Below are 26,269 nucleotides of genomic sequence, written 5' to 3'. Positions count from 1 at the left end.
GTTGGCAAGGACCTTCACAATAATCTTATACACGCTACTAACCAGGCTTATTGGACGAAAGTCCTCAATAGTCAAAGCCCCGTGTTTCTTAGGAATGAGAGCAATAAAGGTCGCATTAAGGGATTTTTCAAACTTTTGGAAAGAGTGAAATTCACTAAAAACCTGCATTACATCACCTTTCACAATATTCCAACAAGTTTGAAAGAAATCCATTGAGAAACCATCCGGACCCGATGCTTTATCCTTAGCCATACCAGAGATGACCTTGTAAATCTCTTCTTCAGTAAAAGGTCCCTCTAGAACACTCGCACTCTACGAGTCAATTGCCTCAAAAGGCAAGGTATCGAGCTTCGGCCTCCAAGAAACCGATTCTGTGAGAAGGGTCTCATAATAATGTACTATGTGATTTTCTAACTCAGGAGGAGAAGAAATCACCTGAGAGCCTAATTGGAGCGACTCAATAGCATTGCTATGCCGATGTGAATTAGCCACTTTGTGAAAAAACTTAGTGCACCTATCTCCTTCTTTCAACCAAAGGGCCCTGGATTTTTTACGCCATGAAGTCTCCTCTAACAACAGAACTCTTTCCAAGTTTGCCATAACCGCGCCCTTCCTCAAAATCACCTCCTCCAAGGTATCTCCCAATAATTCTTTGCCCTCTAGCTCTTGCAATTCCTCCAATAGTGTAGGATTCTGATTGTCAATGTGACCAAAAACTTCCAGGTTCCACTTCTTCAGGTCTTGTTTCAACGCCTTTAACTTGCTTGCAAGAATGAAACTTAGAGTACCAATGAACTGATATGATGACCACCAAGCACTCACCATCTCTACAAACCCATCTGCTAATAGCCACATGTTTTCGAACTTGAAATACCAGCGACTCCTGTGAATACCCCCACAGTCTAAAAGAATACGGAAGTGATCTGAGCTGACTCGAGTTAACCGTTTATGGCTTACTTCTGGATAGTGGGCTTTCCACGACAGAGAGACAAGGAATCTATCCAATCTCAACCAAACCCTCCCGTTTGACCAAGTGTACTCTCCCCCTACCAGGGGAAGATCCATGAGATCCAAATCAAAGATAAACTCTAAAAATTCCTCCATAGCCATAGAATTTCGATAATGCCCTGATCGTTCACTAGGAAAGCGAGTAATGTTAAAATCACCCCTCAAACACCACGGCACTTCCCATAGTGAGTATAGGCCCGCCATCTCCTCCCACAACCTTCTCCTATTCCTATCCACCTTAGGACCATAGGAACCTACAAATGCCCATTCCCATCCATCAACCACATTTTTAAACAAAGTTGCCACCTAGAACTCTCCAATACACTCCTCAATCGCCTCTACCACTTTTTTATCCCACATTAGTAATACTCCACCTGAAGCTCCCAAATAAGCCAAATAAGCCCAACCCACATATGAGCACCCCCATAAACTTCGTACAATTCTTCTATCAATGAATTGCAACTTTGTTTCTTGAAAACAAACCACATCACCCTTCCACATCTGCAATAAAGATTTGATACGAAGGCGTTTATTGCGATCATTAAGCTCCCGTACATTCCATGATAAAATCTTAGGCTTCATAAAAACCTAGATTGCCCCTCCCTTTCGATCTATCCCTTCCTCCACTCCTTTCCTTCACATCATAGTTAATGGAGCAAGTTAGCCGTCTAAGTTCCCTATATTGCTTTGAAGCTGTTTTCGAATGGCTAGCTTCAAGTGCTACGAAAAGGGCCTTGAATTGTTCTTCATAACCTCCAAAAGACACCCTAATTACAGCTTGAATCTCCTCTACCCTCTTAAAAACCCAATTAGACGAACAACTCCCATACTTAGAACTGGGAGGGAGTGTACATAGAGGAGTTAGTGTCAAGATTGGTCTGAATACCTCTTCCATTAGGTTTCTTTCATTATTTATAGAAAAGAGTTACAACTTGCTAGATATTTCTTCTACTGATTTCTCTGTCACACGTTAAGTGTCTACACACGTTAAGACTATTTATAGTTAACCTAATTCTCTGCTATACAATCTAAATATAGAAAGACCTAAATATAGAAAGACCTAAATTATATACATAACATCCCCCCTCAAATTAATGCTGGTGGATCAAAAAAGCATCAATTTCTCAACCAAGAACTGATGCCGATGCCGAGAAAGAGTTTTAGTAAATATGTCTGCAGTTTGATGTTCAGTGGAAATGTGAGGGAGAGTAATCACATGTTTGTCAAAGGATTCACGTATGGAATGGCAATCGACTTCAATATGTTTCGTACGCTCATGGAAGACAGGATTAGCGGTGATCTGAATAGCACTGGTATTATCAGCATGAAGAGGAGTGAGATGCAGTTGAGGAAAACCAAGTTCACCTAATAACCCACGAAGCCATGTGATCTCAGAGCATGCGGAAGACATAGCACGATACTCAGACTCAGTAAAGGACTTGGAAACTCTATCTTGCTTCTTACTCTTCCAATAAATGAGTGCATTGCCTAAGAATATGCACCAGCTGGTAACGGAGCGACGAGTATCCGCACATCCGGCCCAATCAGCATCACTATAACCCATCAACTGTAAGGAAGATTCTTTATGAAAGAACAACCCCCGTGTAGAGGTGCCTTTCAGATATCGAAGAATGCGGCGGGCAGCGGCTAAATGAAGATGTCGGGGAGCCTGCATAAATTGACTGACTTGTTGCACAGCAAAAGAGATGTCAGGATGAGTAATCGTCAAGTAGTTCAAACTCCCAACAAGCTGCCGATACAAGGATGGATCTGATAGAAGCTCTCCTTCTTCCTGACGAAGCTTAAGATTTACCTCCAAGGGAGTAAAAACAGAGTTACCCGATTGGAGACCACCCAATGAAATAACGTCTGCGTGTATTTGTGTTGGTGTAACAACATACCAGTTGGAGTAAGCTACACCTCAAGGACAAGAAAGTACTGTAGGGGACCAAGATCTTTCATGTGAAAGGAGGCCTTGAGATGCTGTTGTAATTGCTTAATTAACTCAGTATCTGAGCCAGTAATCACAATGTCATCGACATATACGAGAAGTAATACAATTCCTGTAGAAGTCTTGCGAAGAAAAAGAGAGGAATCAAACTGACTTTGAGTAAAATGAAAAGCAAGCAGGTTAGAGCGAAATTTGTCAAACCATGCACGCGGAGCCTGTTTCAATCCATACAAGGATCAGCGTAGCTGACAAACCTCTGAGGAAGGTGTAGCAAACATGTCGGGAGGTGGGGACATATAGATTTCTTCCTTCAAATCTCCATGTAGAAAAACATTCTTCACATCCATCTACCGGAGAGACCACCCTTGCGACGCAGCAAGTGCCAAGATAGTCCGCACAGTAGTCATTTTGGCAACAGGTGCAAATCTCTCTTCATAATCAATACCATACTCCTATCGGTTCCCAAGAACCACGAGGCGGGCCTTATATCTATCCAGTGAGCCATCAGCTCGAAACTTGACTGAGTACACCCATTTATAACCAATAAGTTTGACATCAGAGGGACAAATTACAAGGTCCCAAGTGTGATTGTCTTAAAGAGCTTGGATTTCCTCTTGCATAGCCTGCTGCCAACACGCTTGGGTGGATGCCTGGGTATAAGAGTGAGGAACAGAAATAGTGTCAAGCGTGGCAGTAAGCGAGATGTGAGGAAAACCATACCTATCCGGTGGATGTGTAACTCGGGTGGAGTGCCGAGGTATAGGAACCGCAGAATCAGATGATGGATCAGCGTCTGGAAGAGGCATTGAAGAAGGGAGAAGACGTCGATGATACACCATACCTGGTTGAAAACGCTTAATAGAAGAAGATACATCATCAAAAGCGGCAAGAAGAGTAATAGGAGGATCAGAAATAACCTGAGACTGAAAGAAATATTGATTTTCAAAAGAAAATCACATTCCGTGAGATTCGGGATTTATTTGCATGAGCATCATAACAAACAAATCCTTTTTTAATAGGACTATATCCCATAAAGGCACATGTGACAGACTGTGCAGCAAGTTTGTGACGCTCAACAGGTGGCAGATGAACAAAACAAGCACACCCAAAGGTATGAAAGGATTGATACTCAGGAGATATGCCAAATAGTCGAAAATAGGGAGAATCATAATCTAGAGTAACAGTAGGTAAATGATTGATCAAATAGACAGCAGTAGATAAAGCTTCTACCCAGAACTTAGAAGGTACTGAAGAGTCAATCAACAAAGTATGGACGACATCTAAGAGATGACGATTCTTAGATGAAGTTAGTGGAATGTAGTGTGTGCATTGTATGCACCACTACAATGGATGCTATATAGCACTACTCTTTCTGAAAACAGAGATCACCGAGAGAAGGAACCCACACAACCACCACAGAGAGATCACCGAGACGTAGCCGAGCTCCACACAGCCACCACACGGAAGGAACCCACCACCACAGAGAGTGTTGTCTGCCATAGAAATGGTCGACTGCCTCACAGCCACCCAGAAACTTTCGGACCGCCCCAAAGACCTCCACAGAAATTGCCGATACTCACCAAAGAAGATACCCGCACGTCTTCAGCCACCAGAAACTACTGATAAGCACCAAACTGCACTGCCCAAAACAGGATCACGGCAAACCACCACACAGAACTTGCCGACAGCCTCAAAGCCACCAAGGTGACGAGCCCACAAGTCGAAACTCACCAAACGTATGAGAAAACACTCACCACAAACTTAGAAACTTACCAACGTGCGAAAACAGAGAAGGAAAATAATTCCTACTGTCGCAACTCAAAAACTCTCAAGGATAAATACCACAGAGAATGATAATCAGAGTAATAGCTCTGATACCATGTCAAGATTGGTCTGAATACCTCTTCCATTAGGTTTCTTTCATTATTTATAGAAAAGAGTTACAACTTGTTAGATATTTCTTCTACCGATTTCTCTATCACACGTTAAGTGTCTATACATGTTAAGACTATTTATAGTCAACCTAATTCTCTGCTATACAATCTAAATATAGAAAGACCTAAATTATATACATAATAGTTAGAAATGCCCCCTCCTCACCAGGACTATCAGGGGCAAATAAGGCCAGTTCCGAGCTACAAACTAAGTCTGGTTCATCATTGGATTTGACCAAATTTAATTGGTTCACCACTGGTACATTACATAATAAAGCCAGTTTCTTGACCTCCTCAAACTTGTTCCCATCGACACACTTCATCTCTAGTGGTAAAACGCCTAACGGAGACCCTTGTAACGACAACCCACACTCCGACATGTCTGATTGCATCGGCAACGCATCTGGGCCTCCCACCACCACGCGCGACTGGGTCTGTGCAGTCGACAGCCCACGTGACGGCGGCGGGAGATTAAAACTCAACAACCCATCCTCTACCGACGCCTCAAACAACTCGCCATCCTCTGTACCAGTGAATAGTGACTGTGCAGACTCGTCGTGATGGTCGATCGTGACCGGCGGGAGTTTCTGTGCCGGAGTGGGGTTTGGCAAGACGCTTATCGGCGCCGTAGGAGGAAGGCACACTGTCTAAACCGAAATATCAGTCTGCGCCCCAGTCATATGCTTCTCCCGAGTCGACGCCTACCAAACCTTCTTTGGGCCTTGCCCTTGGATGCAACTTTTTATAAATGTTTGTGTTAATCCAATGTAGTTTGCATGGTAGCCCTTCAAATTTTCAGATTGCAGGCTGCCTATATTTAGTTATAGAGGTAAGTTATTTTGCTATAACTCTTTTTACAACCCTGTTCCAAATGGAGGGTAGTTATGTAAAATTTGAATTTAAATAAATTTGAATTTTAATGTTTTTAATGAAATGAAAGTATCACATTAAGTTGTAAAATAATTATATGAATATTATTCTTATCTCTTATAATATGTTAGTAGCAATGCACAACATTTTCAGGTTGCTAGGAATTAATTTCTACAAGTTCTAAGGTTCAAGAGGCAAATGTTAAACCATAAACATCTATGTACAGTGCAGATTACAACATAACACTCATTCCATTCCCTCCATCCATTTCCATACACAACATAGGCCCTCAACAGTCTCAACAAGTCTTGGTCTTCAAACCAATTCATAGAGAGGATCTAGCTAACATGTTTTATTGCATAGACTTGGGGGGTGGGGGGTGGGTTTTTTGACTTGGGGGCTCTGACCCTGCATGCACAAGTTAGCTAGGGCCAGGCAAACAGCCATTTCCCAAATTGGATATTCCCCTAACAATTAAAACCTGCAGCTTGCTTATATATATATGTGTGTGTGTATATGTATGTATGTATGTATGTTTAGACAACATGATATATACTTATAAAAAAAATGTTTAAACAACATGATATATAAGATTTGACTTTTTTGTACTGATCATGCATTTATATTGCAATCTTCTGAGTTCTTTTAAACATCAATCTTCTGAGTTTTTTGTACTGATTAGATTTTGGAATAAAAGTATAAATTTTTAAAGCAGTTTTTTTTTTTTTTAAAACAGATTTTTTTTTTTTTTAAAAACAGATTTTTTTTTTTTTTTTTTTTTTTTTTTACAAATTTTCATTTTATTAAAACCGGAAAACCAGACCAAACTGGACCGGGACCGGTAAAATTGGAAGTACCGGTTTAGGGGGGTAACCGGTGCGTAATTAATTTTTGAAAATGCAAAACCGGTACATACCGGTTCGGTCCTAAATTTTGTCCAAAACTGGACCGGATCAGATCCGTTACACCCAAATTGCTAGGCACTAAAGCTTTCCAGAAGCTGGCATATTGGGTGCACGACCTATTGACACTCCTATGGACCCAAATCGTAAACTTTTGAAAGAGGAGAGGGAGCTGTTTGGAGATTCAGGTAGGTATCAAGGACTTGTTGAAAAATTGAATTATTTTACTATCACTAGACCAGACATCTCTTATGCAGTGAGTGTACTGAGTTAATTTTTACAAACACACAGGGTCTCACATTGGGATGTTGTAATTCATATTCTTCGTTATCTTAAGCGAGCTCCTAGCCTTGGATTGTTGTATCGACCAAATGGACATCTTAGGGTTGAAGCCTTTTCAGATGCTAATTTGGCAGGATCTCCTTTAGATAGAAGATCTACTGGATATTATACCTTTGTGGGAGGTAACTTGGTTACATGGAAGAGTAAGAAACAAGCAGTAATAGCTCAGTCTAGTGCAGAAGCTGAATAAAGGGCAATGGTTGACACTACTAGTGAACTAACATGGTTGCAACACTTCCTCCAAGAAATTGGGTTTCCAGCTCCTGTTTCCTCTTTAGCTATTTTGTGATAATCAAGCTGCAGTGCATATTGCCTCTAATCCTATGTTTCATGGGAGGACTAAACACATACTGAGTCATTGTGTTGTAGTTGGTTAAAGCTTATTTGTTTCAAGTTGGGTTTATATGATATATATGCTCCAGCTTGAGGGGGAGTGTTGGAGGACATGGTTGTAATTAGTGTAACTTGTGAGGGTATAATTGTCAATTGTATGTAGTATATATATTATGGTACATCAATGAATAAAGTAAGAGATTCTCTCCATGGGCTTCTGCAGGAACTATCAATCTGCTCCATTGTGGAAGATGATCTCATCTTGCTTATTATTGTGTCTATGGAGAGAGAAATGAGTGCAACTTTGATGATTGGAAAAAATAGGTGTCAGAGCTCAAAGTATTTCATTCTTAATACCCTTTACTTCACTAAAATGATGTCGTCTTTCTATTTTTACTTCCGTAGAATTTCTAGCTCTTTTTCCTTATGCTTGTTAGGTTGATCTCTTATATGCTTTTTGTGTACTGAGATAACACCCTTTTTCATCGATCTTACTCTAAAAAACAATATGGATGAGCTCCAGGAGTTGCCAAGAGTGGCTTTGTTCTTTTTTCAATAATTGGTTGCTGAATTTTAGGTGGACAGTTTCCATGTATTGCTTCACTTCAGTTAGGTCCTGCATAATATCTTTGTTTTCCCATTAATGCCAGATGTTAGGTCCTGTGTATTATATTTGTTTTCCTCTTGTAAAGGGTTTGCCTCCTTCTCGAGCCTCTCTATGCATTAGTCATATATCAAAAAGCAAAAACAAATATTCAAGATTAGACTTGATTTAGCCGCATGTTTTGAATCTCCAGGTCAGCATCCTTGATATCAGATGTATTGCTATGTTCTGTATCTAAGTGGTCTTGAAGGTTTTTGTAATCATGCTGGTCACATCCTATGGCTACTTTATTATGTGAAAAAGCAAATTCCAGAGAGAGTGTTTCTACGTAACAACTGCATGTGAGGGGTAGACATAGATATGTTTGGCAAGTAGGATGAGACACAAATTTCTCATCTCATCTCATCTCATCTCATTATTACAATTTTTTCAAATTCCCACACAAAATATAATAAACAATTCAATTTTTTCAAATCCTAAAACAATAATAATATAAAAAAATAATATTTTTAACTTTCATGTAAAACAAAAAAATTCTCAACTCACTATCCAAACCTATCCTAATGATTATAATTTTTGCAGCTTGTGGAGCTCCTAAAATCATGTGAGTATAGAACATTAGCTATTGGGGACGGTGGGAACGATGTGAGGATGATACAACAAGCTGATATTGGTGTTGGCATTAGTGGGAGAGAAGGACTGCAGGCAGCGAGGGCAGCTGATTATAGTATTGGGAGTAAGTTAATATATACATGTCTATTCACGTCTGCTTTTGACGTGCATTCATATCTGGATGAAAAAGTTGTTCTAGAGAGAGTTTTTAGGTATTTACTTGTGTTACATGTGATTTTTGTCTCTGTGAGTGTGAGTCATAGTAGAACTTTGAAAAACTTGAGTTTTTTATTTGTAGCATACAAATTTCTTTCAACACACACTTTAGGTTTTATATTTCTGTAGGGAATGCAAAATGTTAGTTTCCTTTCTTATTAATTTTGCATTATAAACATCCTTGATCCTTCATTTGTATCGTGATTCTAAATTTTTGACGTATTAAATGGCTTTAAAATGAGTTCTCCATGGCTCTTCTTATTGTTGATGCCTGTCTGATGTTGAAAAACCACATACTTGAGCAGCATTAGAGAAAACTATTCCCTTCTTATTGTAATTGCAAAAAAAAAAAAAAAAAGTCCCACCCCCCAGAACTATATGTTAATTGAGCTTCAAACGTATAAACTATTACCGAATGTTAACATTCTGACTGGCAGTGATAATGTCACTGTTCCAAATCAAGCAACTTAGTATCAGTTTGCAAGAGGTCAAGAATTAATAACAGATTCTCAAATAATACGTTAAGCTTCTCAAAGTGGATTGTAATCAACCATACATGCTAATCTAAGAATTTGATGAAGATCATGTACATCAAATCTTCTCGGGCAGGCATCTTTCTTGCTTGTGTTGTGTTGATGAATTTCATTTCATTTCCTGTCAAAACCTAACCTAAAGATACCATGAATAGAAGATCCATTGAGCCAAAATATTTCATATTCTTACCCAAATAATGCAGCACCTTTTGCACAATGTATTCTTGTTATCACTGAGATATTTTATCGCCTTCAAATGTGATTCTTTTGTATTGGAAGTAAATCTTGCAAGCTTATTGGGGGGTTGGCTGCATGGACCCTTTTATGCCATTTGGCTCATCTATAGTCATTTCTCTAGCTACCATATCTTTTTTGGGAATTTATGAAGGATGAATTTAGAATTACACTACGAAAATGTTGTTAGTATGTTGGCTTAACTTCTTTGACCATAGTTGGTCATTTCAAGTTGAATAACCGTCTTTTTATGTAATGTACACGTTGATTGATGTTAGATCTTTTGTAAATTAATTACAATTATTTTGAAATGGTTTTATTGTCAACTTATATTATCGTGTAGATAGTTTGTGTAATAATTTTCTATCCTATATGGGAGTTTCATAAATTGAAACATAAAACTACTTCTCTTGGTTTGTCAGAGTTCAGGTTTCTGAAAAGGTTGATACTAGTCCATGGACGGTACTCATATAATCGTACAGCGTTTCTGTCCCAGTATTCCTTTTATAAATCCCTACTACTATGTTTCATCCAAATCTTGTAAGTTTCCACATGCATTGGAGCTTCTTTTATAAATTTTCATTTTTTTTTTTCTGATGCACTGACGTTTGTAAAACTTTCAGTTTCTCTTTTATCTCAGGTGTCTCTGGAACCAGTCTTTTCAATTCTTTCAGCTTGATGGCTTATAATGTTTTCTACACTAGCATTCCTGTTCTAGTCAGTGTCCTTGACAAAGATCTTAGTGAGGAAACTGTGATGCAGCATCCACAAATTTTATTTTACTGCCAAGCGGGGAGGTTTGGCTTTATGGAGCTATCCTTATTTGTTTTTGTCCCGTGTTTTTTATTTTTAACTGTTCTATTGGATAGAATTTGAACTTTGGCCAGATGGCAACTATGCTTCCTGTTGGTCAATAGTCATCGAACTCACTCAGCACCGTTTTCTAAACAGGCTTCTAAATCCTAGCACATTTGCTGGATGGTTTGGGCGATCTCTCTTCCATGTGAGTTGTGTTTGGTAGCTTAGTCTTTTTTTTTTTTTTTTTTTTTCCTTTTACTGTTGTTGTTGAACCCCTGGTTTTTCAGTTTACTTCGAGTATATTTTCTTTCCCTTTTGGTGTTTGTCTTGTTAATTTCTTGTCTGCTAAAGATGGGCCCCACTGGTTTCTTTGCTCAATGTAATGATGCTTGGAATAAGAACCAAATTCTCTCTCCTTCTCCTGTTTTTTGGTGCTTCTCCTGTATACCTCAAGTATACAAAGAATTTGCACAGCCTCTTGGCATTATTATTTATATATTCATTGCTCATCTAAAAAATATAGTTCAGATCATTTCATTTCATCATGACAGTAAGATATTTATTCCTATTATCAAACCTGACTTGATAATACCTAGGGGTGTAACTGGTTCGGTCCGGTCCGGTTTTGGATAAAATTTAGGACCGAACCGGTATGTACCGGTTTTTCATTTTTCAAAACCGATTACATTCCGGTTACCCTCCTAAACCGGTACATCCGGTTTTACCGGTTTTCGGTCCGGTTTGGTTTTCCCGTTTTTTTAAAATGTAAAAAATATATAATAAAGTTACTTCTTATGATAAAATGTTATTAATAATTTAATATATATATTATGTTTAAAGCATATGATCAATTAAATTTTCATCTTTAAGATTAAACTTGTATTTTATAAATTATAATAAAATTATTTTATATATAATTATATTAATAACATATGATCAAAAAAATTACAAATGTTCATATTTAAGATTAACATTTTATGTTATAATTTATAAATTATAATATGAAATTATTTCATATATGATATATAATTATATATTATATATAAAAATTTAATATATAATTATATATTATATATAAAACTTATATATATATAAATATTTTGTATAATATATAAAATTAATTTTTATATATATATTTTTTCCAACCGGTCCGGTTCCGGAAACTACGGAACCGAAACCGGACCGGTTCCGGAAACTACGGAACCGAAACCGGACCGGTTCCGGCCGGTTTTCATAATATAGGAACCTGTTCCGGACCGGACCGGTTCAAAACCGGACCAACCAGTCCGGTCCGGTTCGGTACGGTCCGTCCGGTTTAAATTTACACCCATTAATACCTGTTACTTTTACCTATTCATGCTGGCTATGATTTTTTTTTTTAAATGTGCTATGTCCTGCAGGCAATTGTTGTGTTTGTAATCAGCATAAATGCATATGCCTATGAAAAAAGCGAAATGGAAGAGGTTTCGATGGTGGCACTCTCTGGATGTATTTGGTTGCAGGCCTTTGTTGTGACATTGGAAACCAAGTAAGCTTCAATCTCATTGGTCTTGGTTGCAAATGCCAATGTCAATTTAGTCCTCTGAACTAAAATGGCCTTATCTATTGGCATTAGTAGTCTTTTTTGAGAATTGTTCTGGTGTAAAACGGTTTCTAGAAATTGTTTTTCTATTATTATTTATTTATTTTTGGCATAATCCAGTTTTTGGTGCTACTGAAATCTGCTAGTTAATGGAAATGCTTTTGTGGCCAATGGAAAATTATCATTGTCTCTCTTCTCTCTCTTAGGTCTTTCTACCCCCCCCCCCCTTCATCTCTCTCCTCTTTCAAAATCTTCTGTACCTTCTCTAAACCACCACCACCTCCCTTCTCTTCCCCATCCTCCATACACAAATGGGCTGCTGCAGCCACTCCAACCCACCTTTTCCATCAATCCCCAACCTTGCTGCCAGCCAATATCACCAGGAAACAGCTCAACTCAATTGCTTCTAACCAAATGGCATTACACATCCTAGTCACAAAAGCCTTTTATTGTCGATTCAGACTTGCCCAGGATAGATCGGCTCTATTTGACCTCGACCAAACCTGCACTATTTTAAAATCAACTCTTGCAGAATCCGGCAAGTCTCTTCAAAACTTTCTTGTTCTCTTGTCTGGTCTCCTAGACCAATACTTCCCTCATTTCTCTCCCATCCCCTCCACTGCCACTTGCCCTGTCTTTTGATGTTTTTTTTAATGTTTTTTTATGTATTTACAAAAATTAGAAAACCATTTTAGGTTGATTCTCAATGTTCTGACCAAACAAGGGAAAAGAAAGCTGTGATGGCGTTTCCTCAATCACAGAAAAATGTCCACTCTTTTATACTGAAATGATTAGTATTGCTCATTATACTATGCCCAAGAAGCTTTGCTAAAAAATGTTGATTGTTATTTGTCTTCTCTAAGTGCTTGAACTCGTTTTGGGTGCATGCAGCTCTTTTACAATGCTGCAACACATTGCTATATGGGGGAATTTGGCCGCCTTCTATATTATCAACTTGATCTTGAGTGCCCTTCCATCATCGGGGATGCATACCATCATGTTTCGGTTGTGTAGACAACCATCTTATTGGACAACTGTGTTCGTAAGTTTCTTTTCAAGTTTATGTTTGTTTCATTTGCTTTTTTTTTTTTTTTGTTGGGGATCTGGGAGGGGGGGAGTGAGTTGAAGTTGGGTGAAAGTGATCCCTCCAGGGAGTAAATACATCTTGCCTGTACTCACGGTACAAGGACAACCCCTGGATTTTAGTTTGTTTTTCTTTTCTTTTCTTATCAGAAATAAGGTTTATATTGTAGCTGTTTTTGTTTTGGGCAAATGATGACTGCATCTTTTACCATGATTTGGCTACCCCTTGTATGGTCGGTCGCCTAAGAGATGAACCATCCATTTGCTCTGTTGTTTGACTAGCAAGGCATTGTGTTTTTCAAACCTGAACATATGCTCTTTAGATTCATTGATTTACCACCCATGTTAATCAAAGGACTAGATGGCTTTCAATAACAATTTCAGACAAAAATAAAAAGAAAAAAGAACACAGGCACACAGGCCAGGCCACCCTCTCTGCAATGATGCAGTGACACAGGGTTGGTAACCTGAAAAGCCAGCCTAAGAGAGGCACATCGCAGGAGAGGTGCCAAGACAGATTTTAGTACTGCAAATTTCTATGTTGATGATGCCTCAATTGTATTGCAGCTCATGGTGGCAGCTGGGATGGGTCCAATTCTGGCTCTCAAGTACTTCCGATATACATACAGACCAAGTAAAATCAATATACTTCAGCAGGCTGAACGTATGGGTGGGCCTATTTTGTCTATCGCGAGCATTGAACCACAACCAAGATCTTTAGAAAATGATGCTTCTTCTTTGTCTATAACTCAACCCAAGAATAGGAATCCAGTTTATGAACCTCTTCTATCTGATTCGCCAAATACTAGAAGGTCTCTTCGATCAGGAAAACCGTTTGATTTCTTTCAGTCGCAGTCCAGATTGTCTCCAAGCTACTCAAGCAATTGTAAAGACAGTTGAATTAGACAAGTGATCTAACAGCTTGAACCAAATGGTTTGTAGGTGCCACAGATTTTATAGCTCATTTTTTGTCATAAACGAGCAGTGTCTGTAGCTCGTGTAGGTGACTAGAAATCCTTATTCATCCAAGTTGCAGAAAGAACAGGACATAGATAATGTTAAATTTTCTGGAATAAATGAATGACAGTGGTCGTCGCAATGTTTTGGATACAGTTTCTGCCTCATGTAACTTGACGAGAAAATAAATCAGAAGAGTCTGGTAAGAAGAATTAAGCATGCTGAGTGTATTTTTGGTACTGAGATTGGCTGTATGAGAAATGTTCTAATTCCTAAGGTGCTAGATTTATCATATAAACTAGTTTGGATTAGTGACAAGTTCATGCATCTTTTCTTGGCACTCTTGAATTCTTACTATGAAAAAAAAAATGATTGAAATTGGAATGTATTATAGTCTCAGTAATCTTTTGGAGCTTAGTGAGAATCAAACCACCATTTTTCTTATGGAAGATTCTTTTGGCTCTACCAGTACCAGTACCAGATCTGCATGAGATGGCTGACATCACTGCCACATTAGAGCCCTACTGTGTTCTCTTCTATTATTTTCCTTTTAAAGTGCAACCTACAGTGATCTGACACACACATGAATCATGATCTTTTACAACTGTTTTCCCAACCAAATTTTTAAGGATGCTCCATCCATGATCCATCTACTTCATGAAACCAGGATCTTCTTGTACCTTTCTTTTTAACTCAAATAGTTTTGGCAGTAAAGCTCTCAGTCAAAGCTATAAAAAAAATTCACTGTATATGTTGGTTGCCCTTTCAAAGGTGACTTATGATTGACCAGAACCTGGGAGAACATTTTTTGTGCTGAGTTTGAATTTTAAAAGAATAATGATAGAGTTACTACTCTACTATTATCCATCTACTACACTTTCTGTATTTGATTTTTTTCTTAATTTTTTATTTTACTTAATGATTAAGAAAGTGAGTGTTAGTAAAATTATATGGGTAATGATTAAGGGTAGTAACCCTATCACTACCCTTAAAAAATCTCTTCTAGCCTATGCGCATGATTAGTGCAGTTATCTTTGCAGATACTTCATACCCACTGCACTTCCCTTTTCCAAAAAATGCAGGGGATATGATGGAAACACAAACAATGTTTGCAAGATATTTATACATTCATTTCACACATTTGAACTTTGGCACATCCACTCTTAAGAAAAATCCATAGCACAATCTACACAATGCATGTGTAAATCCTATTCATGGGTTAAACCCTAAATAACGGTACTGATCTTTGTGTCTTCAAATGATAAATACTCTTTTCTTTTACAAAATATTGGAAATATCTGGAAATTTTCTCAAACAAATAAGATTCATGCTACTTAAATTTCTCAAATTAGTACTTTCAAATCTTTTATTTTTTCAAAAAATAAACAAGACTCCAATCCAAAACTCACTTTAAGTGTAGACATTTGAAGAAGGATTTAGATCCCTTTTTTTTTCTTTTTTCTTTTTTTTTTCTCTCCCTTTACTGATAATTTGGAATGGAAGGAACAACAGCTCAATTACAAAGAATCAACTATACCCCAAGGGTGAAGGAAGTCATGCCCTACAAAGTATGGGGCTCTTGTCCCATGAACGTACAATGCATTCAATAGTTCCAATAAATGAAAAGGAAAAATGAGACCCACAAAGGTGAAGGGCAGGTAGGGGACCCCAAAGCCTGTCAATCGTGGGTCATTTTAGCATGGGTTGCTCCCCTATCCCCACACCATTTTGTTGTGAGACAGTTGCAATCACCGGTACCTAACCCAACACTGCACCTGCCCATATGTACAGAGAGCCCCTAACATGCAGAAAGATTTATTCCAAGAGCACATACAACCTTACCATGGGGTCGTTTTCCCCACCACCCTAGCTGTCTTGAGATAAGTTCCCCTCCTTGGAAACCAATAATATTATGCCTTCATCATCATAAGACTACTGCTACAGCAAAACTACCCCCGCCGCTACTGTTTCTGATTCAATTCTCTTCTATAATAAAAATAATTTTATAATTTAACGTATCATGTCAGTTTGTGGGTTTACTTTTATAGAATCTCTTTGAGGCTAAAATATTTCACCACTATGATTATCATCATCCTCTTAAGCGCATCCTTAATTATAGGTCATTGTCAGACATATGCAAGGGTTTTGGGTAGCATGCCGTTAATTAGCTTGTTTTTACAACTAAATAATATAAGATCTCAAAAGTAGTTTCATCAAAGGTAGGCAGGCATTCACAACAGTACTGTACGTACGTACAATAAAAGTGAAGAGGCGTTAATTGGAAGTAATTAATTAAGCTATTTGAAAAATTGGGATGAATTGTTATGTATGCTTTGTATCTTTAAACTAAGAAAACTTTTACTTTGTATCTTTCCCCTATTAAAATTGACGCATTACGCCTTCAAGCAAAATTTGACTATTGTATTATTTTACTTATTTTCTACACCTAATATTAACAATCAAAATTGGTTGAGGATGCAAAGCTTAAGTTTTTAATAGTTGGAGCCAAAAGGATGCATTGAGCCAATTTAAATACTGTATTTTTTTCAACAAAAAATATGAATACAATTATGGTTAGCTGTGTACAAGTGTGCTCATATTTATATATATATATATATATATATGAGTAATGTTATATATATCATATTTCTCATCCCATTTTCATTCAACAATGTAAGATGTGATAAATTTATCATCATTAGATGATAAAGAATCAACCAATAAAGGATTATGTAATAGTGATAAATATGTCATATCTTACGTAGTAGAATGAAAATGAAATGGTAGTGTGTATAGAATTTTCCTATATATATATATATAAATGTGTGTGCATGCGCATATGTAGATTATACTTACAGTATGCATTCTGTTGTTTATAATTAAAAGAGTAGTGCTAGGCTGCACGCACCTTTTTTTTCATATTTTTTTAACATATTTAAATATTTTTAAAAAATAAAAAAAAATATACCAATATATCAAAACTCACCAATAAAAATTAAAAAAAAATACACCAATACATTAAGTAAAAATAAATAAATATATGAGCGATTAAAGTGAGGAAGGGGACAAACTCAGTCGATATATTAGCATTTCTTTAATTAAAATATGTATATATTAGAAATCCAAATCCATTGCATATATATACCCAGACATGAATGAATAAAAAATTTCTTTATATCAAAATGTATAATTAATTATGTTAAATTTTTCAATTTGAGTAGAACAAGAAATAGTATATTTTTTATTCAAATATTTATTTATCTTTAAAATTAGAAACTGATTGAATGGACTAATGGGAGGAAATAAGTTTAAAAATGAGATTTTCTCAACTTGTTTTGACAGGGGATACTCGAGTTTGGACAATAGAGATGCTCATTTTTATTTTTTCAAATTTAATTTTCGTTTGGAGAAAGAAGGCTACTTTTCAGGAAGGCATGACATGGCCACCCCTTCCCATTCAACATCTTACATTTGATGTTGAAATTTCAAACAACGGCTTCAGTACTTTATTCTATCCCCCAAGCATTTAATGATGTCATGATGAATTCACGTGATAATGTCCCAATGTGGTAATTTCTATATTAGTTGATCTCAAACCCTCTTTGATCCTATCACACTAATTTTTTATTGTGATGAATTGAGATAAAAATTAAAAATTAAATAAAATATTATTAAAATATATTTTTTTATTTAAAATTTTAAAAAATTAAATTATTTATTTTATTTTATGTAAAAATTTAAAAAAATTATAATGATTAGATAAGATGAGAATTTTTATGAAAACAAACGAGATATTATTGATAGTTGAAATCAATTTGATAGATAAAATCAAATGAAGAGGGTGTGTTTGGTAGTTGAAATCAATTCAATCCATCTTAAATCAATTATTGATAGGATCTATTACTTTTTCAACTTCTCATAAAATAAAGTTAAACAAATTTAACCTACTTTATATATTTAAACACATCTCAATAATATACAAAATACTACTTTTCACAAATCAACTCAAATCATCTGAGATCACCTCAGCATCCAAATCCTTAATTCTTTCCAATTATTCTCCATCAATCCCTTTTTTTATATTTTTTCTCCGAGTAAAAGTGTTACATCTATTTTATTTATAAAAAACATTTATTTTTATTTTTTTTTCTTGAACTTCTTAAGCACCTTTATCAGGACATAATTGTCATTTTATGTATAAGGACAGAATTGTAATTTCATTTATTTTTTACTTCTGTAATATAGCACACTTGCCGTATAGCATTTTTCTTCCCTTTATTTTAGCTTATATAAATAGGTTAGTGTACATGGACTTTAATAATTAATTCATTTTCACACGACTCTTTCTCTAGAAGCCTCTTTTCCTTTTCGTCTTCTTGATTTGCTAGGATTTCTGTTATCTAAGTATTTTCTACACTTTACATGGTATCAGACGTTTTATCTTCTTCTTAACTCTGCTCTGATACAATAATATAGTGATATCTTGGCTTTTAAACTCTGTTTCTACTTAAATTTCTTCTAGTATCTTATATATTGCAACTACTTATGAGATTTGGTCAGACCTTAAAGAACGATTTTCTCAGAAAAAGGAATCTCGTGTTTTTCATTTACATAAATCGATTTCCACTCTGACTCAGGGTTCTCTTTCGATAAGTAACTATTTTACTCGTTTTAAGGGCCTTTGGGATGAACTCTCTAATTACAAGCCTATTCCTGCTTGTTCTTGTGGTGTTGTACGAACGTTGAATTCTTATGTTTAACAGGAACGCATTTTACAGTTTTTGGTTGGATTAAATGAGTCCTTTGCACCTGCTCATGCACAAATTTTACTAATGGAGCATCTGCCTCCTCTGAATAAAGTTTTTTCTCTTGTTTTACAAGAGGAACAGCAACGCTAGATTTCTTATGTCTCTTTGCCTTCTGTTGATTCTCATGTATTTTCTTCTCATGTTGATAACACCAAATCTGTTAAATCCTTTTCAAGGAATGATAGACTAGTTTGTAAACATTGTGGAATTAATGGTCACGTGATTGAAAAATGTTTCAAATTGCATGGATTTCCCCTGGCTACAAGCCAAAACAAAGGCAACAGTCCATGGCTAATACTACTATCCTTATTGATAGTAAACCCGTGGTTGTTTCTCATTTTTCATTGGTTGAGGCTCAGTATCAGCAGCTTTTGTCCATACTACCTTCTTCTAAATCTGTTGATCCAACTACTTTTGTCATCAATACAGTTGTTTCAAATAATTTTTCTAGTATTATTTTTCCTTCTAATAATACTCATTCTATTTTTTTTTGTTACTCAGTGTATTCCTTTTGATTCTAATTCATGGATTTTAGATACTGGGGCCATTGATCATATGGTTCCCTCTATTGATTGTTTTACTTCTTCTGCTCGCTTTGTTGATGCTTCTGTGAAGCTTCCTAATAGTCAATATGTACTTGTTACACATATTGGCTCTGTTTCTATCTTTGAGTATCTTGTTCTACATGATGTTTTATGTGTTCCAACTTTTCATTTCAAATTAATTTCTATTAACAAGTTAACACAGTCACTGACTTGTTCCTTCTTATTTTCCTCTGACAATCTCATACAGGACCTGATTCGTTGGAGGCTAATTAGAGTGAGTAGATTGCATGGAGGTCTTTACATACTGCAACAGTCAGGCCTTTCTAATCCTGTTTCTACTTCACATATTGCCTATTTACCTGAAACAATTTATACTATTTGTTCCAATACCTCCAAATGTTCCAATTATGAGCTAGGCATAATAGACTTGGCCATCCTTCTAATTCTAGGATGTTGTTTGTGAATGATTTGTTTCTAAATTGACTGTTCCATACCATCCTTGCATGATCTACTCTTTAGCTAAACAAAAAAATTACCATTTCCTAATAATGCTCATTTGTCTACTGCTCCATTTGACCTAGTTCACTGTGATGTTTGGGATCCATATTCAGTACCTATTGCTGAAGGTTACAAATATTTTTTGACTATTGTTAATTATTCAACTCATGCTACATGGCTTTATCTTCTTAAACATAACTATGAAGTGTAACATATTTTTACAGTTTTTTACAAAATGATTAAAACATAATTTTACTCAAAAATAAAATCAATTCGCACTGATCATGGCACAAAATTTTCTTTTGATTCTTTTTTGCATTCTAAAGGCATATTGCATCAACATAGTTGTGTTGAAACTCCTCAACAGAATTCTGTTGTGGAGAGAAAGCATCAGCATATCCTTAATGTGGCTCGAACAATGATGATTCAGTCTCATATGCCTATTAATTTTTGGGGTGATGTTGTTTTAACAACAACTTATCTCATTAATAGGCTTTTTACTCCACTTTTAAACCAAAAATCTCATTTTGAGCTTTTGTTTCACATTGTTCCTTCTTATGATCATCTTAGAACTTTTGGTTGTCTTTGTTTTGCTTTCACATTACAAAGATCTAGAACTAAGTTTGATCCAAAAGCTCGAGCCTCTGTTTTTCTTGGTTATCCTTTTGGAATCAAAGGCTACAAACTTCTAGATTTAAAAACTAATCAAACCTTCATATCAAGAAATGTTATTTTTTATGAACATATTTTTCCTTTTACATCTCAACACAAACATGAATTTTCTTCCATGTTCCCTGTTGACTATTCAACTTTAGATTCTTCTCTTTCTACTACTTTACTTCTCAACTCCACTTCATCTTCCCCTACAATTGATCCAATTGTTCAAACACCTTCCACCCCAGTTTCTATCCCTATACCTTCTGACCTTCCTAGAAGATCTTCTAGAGTAAAAAAGGTACTTGGTTACTTGCAGAATTTTCACTGTAACTCCTATTCTACACACTCCACATCAGATCGTTCAACACTTTCCTTTTCATTAGGTTCTTCTTGTCCTTTAGTTTTTCCTCCTAAAAATGATATCTTCAATTTTTTGTCTTATGCTAACCTTTCTTCTTCCCATATATCCTTTGTCATGTCCATCTCTACCGATATTAAATCTGAGTTCTATCATCAAGCTGTCAAGCACTCTCATTGGAGAGATGCCATGTTAGTTGAGATTGCAGCCCCGAAACTTAATAATACTTGGACTGTTACTTATTTACCTCCTGGTAAGAAGCCTATTGGTTGCAAATGTGTTTTTAAGATTAAATATCGTGCTGATGGATCCATTGAGAGATATAAGGCAAGGCTGGTTGCCATGGGTTATACCCAAACTGAAGGCTTGGATTATTCTGAAACATTTTCTCCTAAATGGTAATCGTTAGATCTCTTTTGGTCATTGTTGCTGTGAAAGGCTGGCATCCTACACAGTTTGATGTTAATAATGCATTTCTGCATGAGGATTTATTTGAAGAAGTATATATGATTTTACCTCCTGGTTTTCACAATAAAGGGGGTACCAAGTTTGCAAGTTGAACAAAACACTCTATGGTTTGAAACAGGCCTCACGGCAATGGTTATCCAAGTTTTCCACTTCTATCCTTAGCTTGGGTTTTCAACAATCCAAAACTAATTATTCTCTTTTTACCAAGACTGAGGGTTCATTTTTTGTTGTCCTTCTTGTCTATGTTGATGATATTCTCATAACTAGTAATGATATGCAAGTTGTTGAGTCTTTAAAGTCCTTGCTTAATGAGAAATTTAAAACTTAAGGACCTTGGCAAACTCAAATATTTTCTTGGTTTGGAAATGGCATGATCTCCTGCCGGTATTTCATTGTGTCAGATAAAATATTCATTAGAAATTCTTTAAGATGCTGGTCTCTTTGCTTCTAAACCTGTTACTTTTCCTATAGAGTAAAAAATTAAGTTGAGTAAGGATGTGGAAGATTTGTTGGCTGACCCTACAATAGAAGGCTTGTAGGGCACATTCTTTACCTCACAATAACTCGGCCAGATTTGTGATATTCTGTCAATAGACGTAGCCAATATATGCCTCAGCCTAGACGGCCTCATTTACAAGCTGCCTACAGAATTTTACAATATGTCAAAGGCATTCCTAGCTATGGACTTTTCTTTCCAGCTGATAATACATTGTCTCTTAAAAGCCTTTGCTGATTCTGATTAGGGTTCTTGTCCTGACAGTATGAAATCTACAAGTGGTTATTGTGTTTTTCTTGAGAATTATTTGGTTTCATGGAAACCAAGAAACATACAACTGTTTATAGATCTTCTGCCGAGGCTGAGTATCGATCAATGGCCTCTACTACTTGTGATATCATTTGGTTTCTGACCTTATTATTTGATTTTGGTGTTTCACATTCTCATAGTACTCAACTTTTTTGTGATAGTCAAGCTGCCTTACATATTGCTACTAATCTAATTTTCCGTGAAAGAACGAATCATATTGAGTTGGACTGCCATTTTATTCAAGAAAAATACAAGCTGGTGTTATAAATACCTTCCATTTGTCTTTTGGTCATCAACTTGCTGATGTGTTAACCAAACCTCTTGGTTATTAGCAATTTCATCATTTAGTTTCCAAGATGGATATACATTCTATATACTCTCCATCTTAAAGGGGTATCAGGACATAATTGTCATTTTATGTATACAGACTGAATTGTAATTTCATTTATTTTTTACTTCTGTAATATAGCACACTTGTCGTATAGCATTTTCTTCCCTTTGTTTCAGCTTGTATAGATAGGTTACTGTACATATACTTTAATAATTAATTCATTTTCACACGACTCTTTCTCTCGAAGCCTCTTTTCCTTTTCGTCTTCTTGCTCTTATCTGAGTATTTTCTACACTTCACAACCTTCCAATTTTTAGTATTCCCAATATAAGCTTTACACGTTTTGGCTAAGATTATAACATTGCCAGATTATGCCCTTTGCTAATTATCGTTTTAATTATCTAAAGACCAAGCACATCTGATCTTGGCCATTGATGAGATGTATCGCCAGAAAATCAAGAGAAAAAGGATAAAAGGGAGTATCGAGGACTGCATAGCTAAGATTTTTCTTTTTTGGAAAGAAGGAGTGAATATTGAATTATCCACATGATGATATTCCTTTTCGTGTGTTTTTTATAATTAAAAAGAAATTTAATTATAAAAAAATTATAAATAATTTAGAGTTCGTTTAGATAATGTTCAATAAAATATTATTAGATTATTATTTTTTAAAATTATTATTATTATTTTAAAAATTAAAAAAAATTAAATTAAATATTATATTTTGTATGATAATTTAAAAAGATTACAATAATTTGATAAAATCAAATGAAATCAAATAAATTGAGGGTGTTTGTTTCTCCATATCTTAATATAATAGGTGAAATTATTAATTAAGCAACTTACCAAATCGCTGTAACGAGATTACAAAGTTCCGTACGTTAATTAATTGTTCGAAATTATCCCTAATTGTATCTTCTTGAAGCCTTCCTTACAAAATATGAAAGAAGCAGCCAAAAATTAATTTGTGTCGAAAAGAGTGGTCCTGTCTTAGCTAGATGGACAGGCAGCCACCTCATCCTAAATGTTCACACTATCTATGCCCCACCCTGCATGCTTGCCATTTGGCCCTGCAAGATTCGCTGCGCCACCTAAGCCATGTAGATCCGAATTTACTTATCTTAATTGGTTTATTTATTTAGATTTTCAATTTAGAGAGAGAGAGAGAGAGAGAGAGAGGAGAGACAGAGAGAGCATCACTCATTACATTGATTAACTACATCAATACATGGAAAAAAGATCGGATCTAGCTCTCTATTTACAAGAGAGCTCCGAAAGAAGATTCACTCGAAACTCAGTAGAGAAATTCCAAAGAAAATTAAAAAAAAAAATTCAAAACAATAATAACAAATGACAATATTGATCATCATAACAATGTACACCAAATCACATATATATATATATATATATATATATATATATATATATATAATCTTGCATGCACGGCTGCAGGTTCAATATATATATTTCCAGATCGACCAAGCATCTTTTAATGGCCGTCACTCTTACCACAATCAGTCTTCTTCGATCTACATCAGAAGTTCATTGACCCACCCAAGATCAGGATCGGAGCAAGACCAAGGATTTTCCACATTGACCTTGTTTTTGTTGTTGTCGTTGTTATTGCCGCCATCATCAACGAAGCTCTTGCTCGAGCAGTTCCCGCTGAAAAAATTTTCAGACCCATAAGGGCTTGGTGTTGAGGGTGAAAGAATAAACTGTGGCTGATCTTCAATGTTGAAGGAAACATCAACCCAAGGCACATTTGGGCATTTAGCAGACAAAGGCGAGGCTTCTTCACTGAAATTCATGGCCTCGAACGAGCTCATTAGCTCAGTTAGCACATCTTTGTAGCTCTGCACCCCAGGATTCAGCTGGTGCATACCACCAGTACCGGACAGCTCGGAGCTTACAAATCGGTCAGTATATCGAGAAATCGGTGATAAACCATTAATGGAACGCTGTTTCACAGGGGAAAGAGGCGGAGAAAGCGGCGGAGACAAATGGGACATACCTAATAGCGTTGAAGTCGGTGAAGAGGTTGCGCAATGACAAAACAAGCAGCAATGATTCGAGCTGGAGGATTTCAGGAATTTCTTCTTGCAAGGAAGCTCTGTCGGCGAAGAGTTCTGAGAATTCAGTGGCAGAATACGAAGCTGGCGAGGCGTGTGAGCAAAGAAACACACCTTTCGCTTACAGTTCTTCCCATCTTTGCAAGCCTCGGTTCGGTACCTGGCAGGGTGCAGCCAGCACTCGAACACGCCGTGAGCGAACTCACAGCTATCACCACGGCTACATCCGCCGCGGCGGTACTCCGGGCACACCTGACCAGAGTAGTGGAACCGCCGGGGGTCACGGCGGCGGGCTTTTTCACCAGGGTGTGCGAAAGGGCAGTCAGTCCAGTCGTGGCTACGGCTGCGCGTGCAGCGGCGGACCTTGAACTCGTACATGCGGAAGTGGTCAGAGGAGTAAGGATCGGAGTCATCAGAGTCATCGTCGCCACCATTATAGGGCAAGAATTTCCGCAAGAGGGTGGACTCGTCCAAGGAGGAGGAGAAGCGCGGGGAGTCGGAGAAATACATTTCGGCTTCTTGGGTCGGAATTAGGCGGCGGCCGAGGAGCTTTCTTGGTGGGATATCTATGTTCTTGAGCTGTTTCTTGGGGGTTAGGAGTTGGTGGGAGGTATGGAGCTTGTGTTGCTCTGCACAAACGCTACTGCTCATCTTAGATGCAATATACGTCTATTTATACCACACACAATGAGAGAGAGAGAGAGAGAGAGAGAGAGAGAGAGAGAGACGGTGAAAAAGAATGAGGATGGTGTTGATGAGTAGGGGAACATTAAGGGGGATGGGATATATAAATATACATATAAGATGGTACTAGAGAGAGAGAGAAGAAAAAGAAAGACGAAGGATGACGAGGATGGGGGAGGGGGCATGGGTTGGGAGATGCGTGGCTGCATAGTATTTGGGATCAGCATGCAAAGTTGGGGTATGTGGCAGCTCGAGGCCGGTTCACATGGCACGCAAGACCAGAGTCTTATGTGTATATACGTCGGTTAACAAATCTAATCAGACCAGATGGTTTGGATTAAATTTGTTTTGGGTTGTGATTGTTAATTGTCAAGGATCAGTACTTAAAAGGGTTAAGTCTATGTGAAAGTACCACCAAAGTGGTAACTTAGTTGGTACGAGTTTGTATTCCATAATCTCGAGATCAGAAGTTTAAGTTTGATGTAAATCGAAACCGCTTGTGAGAGTAATGCCTAATTAAGAATCTATGGGTTAAGATTTGGACCGGCTGACAGCTTGGTGGTGCTGTGGTGACGGGCTCGCCCATTGGACAGTAGCTATGGCTTAAACCAGACATTTTACAGCAAGGAGGGGCTCCAATGATCACAGTCATGGATGATAGCTAATCAGCCCCCACCTCCCTTTTTGCCGAGGAAAAAAAAAAAAAATCTATGTTAAAAAGCTTCTACTTTTCTGATCTTTAAAATTAATTAATTTGGGATTATATATTGAAATCTGTGAAAAAGTTTTGATATTAATACGGTCGATCGAGTGAGTAATTTAACATGATCAAGGCCGGCTCAAGGGGTAGGCAACTAAGGCCACCGCCTAAGGCCCCCCCACCTTGGGTAGGCCCCCAAAAGGAAAAAAAAAATTATTATGATCCTAAAAAATAAATTATAAAAAAAATATTAGTTAGCATAAAAGATTGAAAAATTTGTACATAAAATACAATCAATCTTAAATTGTAAAATTTGGTAAAAAAAAATAAAAGTCAATATAGAAGTTTTCCTAAAAAAAATCTTACTACAAAATTTTCATACAA

At 36.7% G+C, this 26,269-nt stretch overlaps 2 protein-coding genes across 10 annotated transcripts in view; one reads left to right on the top strand and one right to left on the bottom strand.

Annotated features, from left to right (window-relative positions):
* The window catches only part of LOC121250260 (phospholipid-transporting ATPase 2-like), a 59,635-nt gene extending 45,521 nt beyond the window's left edge, over window positions 1-14,114 (top strand). For 5 of the 7 annotated variants that reach the window (XM_041149320.1, XM_041149317.1, XM_041149318.1 and 2 more), the window contains 7 exons: window positions 8,527-8,680; window positions 9,962-10,079; window positions 10,163-10,336; window positions 10,491-10,542; window positions 11,738-11,865; window positions 12,811-12,961; window positions 13,570-14,114. In XM_041149320.1, coding sequence (XP_041005254.1) covers window positions 8,527-8,680; window positions 9,962-10,079; window positions 10,163-10,336; window positions 10,491-10,542; window positions 11,738-11,865; window positions 12,811-12,961; window positions 13,570-13,902 — 1,110 coding nt within the window. In that variant the 3' untranslated portion in view covers window positions 13,903-14,114. Of the gene's footprint in view, window positions 1-8,526; window positions 8,681-9,961; window positions 10,080-10,162; window positions 10,373-10,490; window positions 10,543-11,737; window positions 11,866-12,810; window positions 12,962-13,569 lie in introns of those variants that run through there. The other 2 variants (XR_005937739.1, XM_041149323.1) reach the window with 2 other exon arrangements.
* A 2,442-nt stretch (window positions 14,115-16,556) lies between these two features.
* Window positions 16,557-25,254, bottom strand: LOC121250261 (zinc finger CCCH domain-containing protein 2-like). 3 transcript variants are annotated; one of them, XM_041149326.1, is made up of 2 exons: window positions 23,889-25,254; window positions 16,557-16,579 (listed from the first exon to the last, which is right to left on the bottom strand). In XM_041149326.1, the coding sequence occupies exon 1, from the start codon at window positions 25,150-25,152 to the stop codon at window positions 23,959-23,961; it is 1,194 nt and encodes a 397-aa protein (XP_041005260.1). In that variant the 5' UTR covers window positions 25,153-25,254; the 3' UTR covers window positions 16,557-16,579; window positions 23,889-23,958. The 3 variants fall into 3 exon arrangements, with proteins under 3 accessions (XP_041005260.1, XP_041005259.1, XP_041005258.1); XM_041149325.1 differs by lacking the exon at window positions 16,557-16,579 and adding an exon at window positions 23,620-23,839; XM_041149324.1 differs by lacking the exon at window positions 16,557-16,579 and adding an exon at window positions 23,620-23,847 and having other exon boundaries at window positions 23,897-25,254.
* Window positions 25,255-26,269: the final 1,015 nt, after the last annotated feature.

Source organism: Juglans microcarpa x Juglans regia, chromosome 2D (genome assembly GCF_004785595.1).
Source record: "Juglans microcarpa x Juglans regia isolate MS1-56 chromosome 2D, Jm3101_v1.0, whole genome shotgun sequence".
Classification (NCBI taxonomy): Eukaryota; Viridiplantae; Streptophyta; class Magnoliopsida; order Fagales; family Juglandaceae; genus Juglans; species Juglans microcarpa x Juglans regia.
The sequence above is the reverse complement of the archived record's forward strand: the minus strand, read 5'-3'. Positions and strand labels throughout refer to the sequence as shown.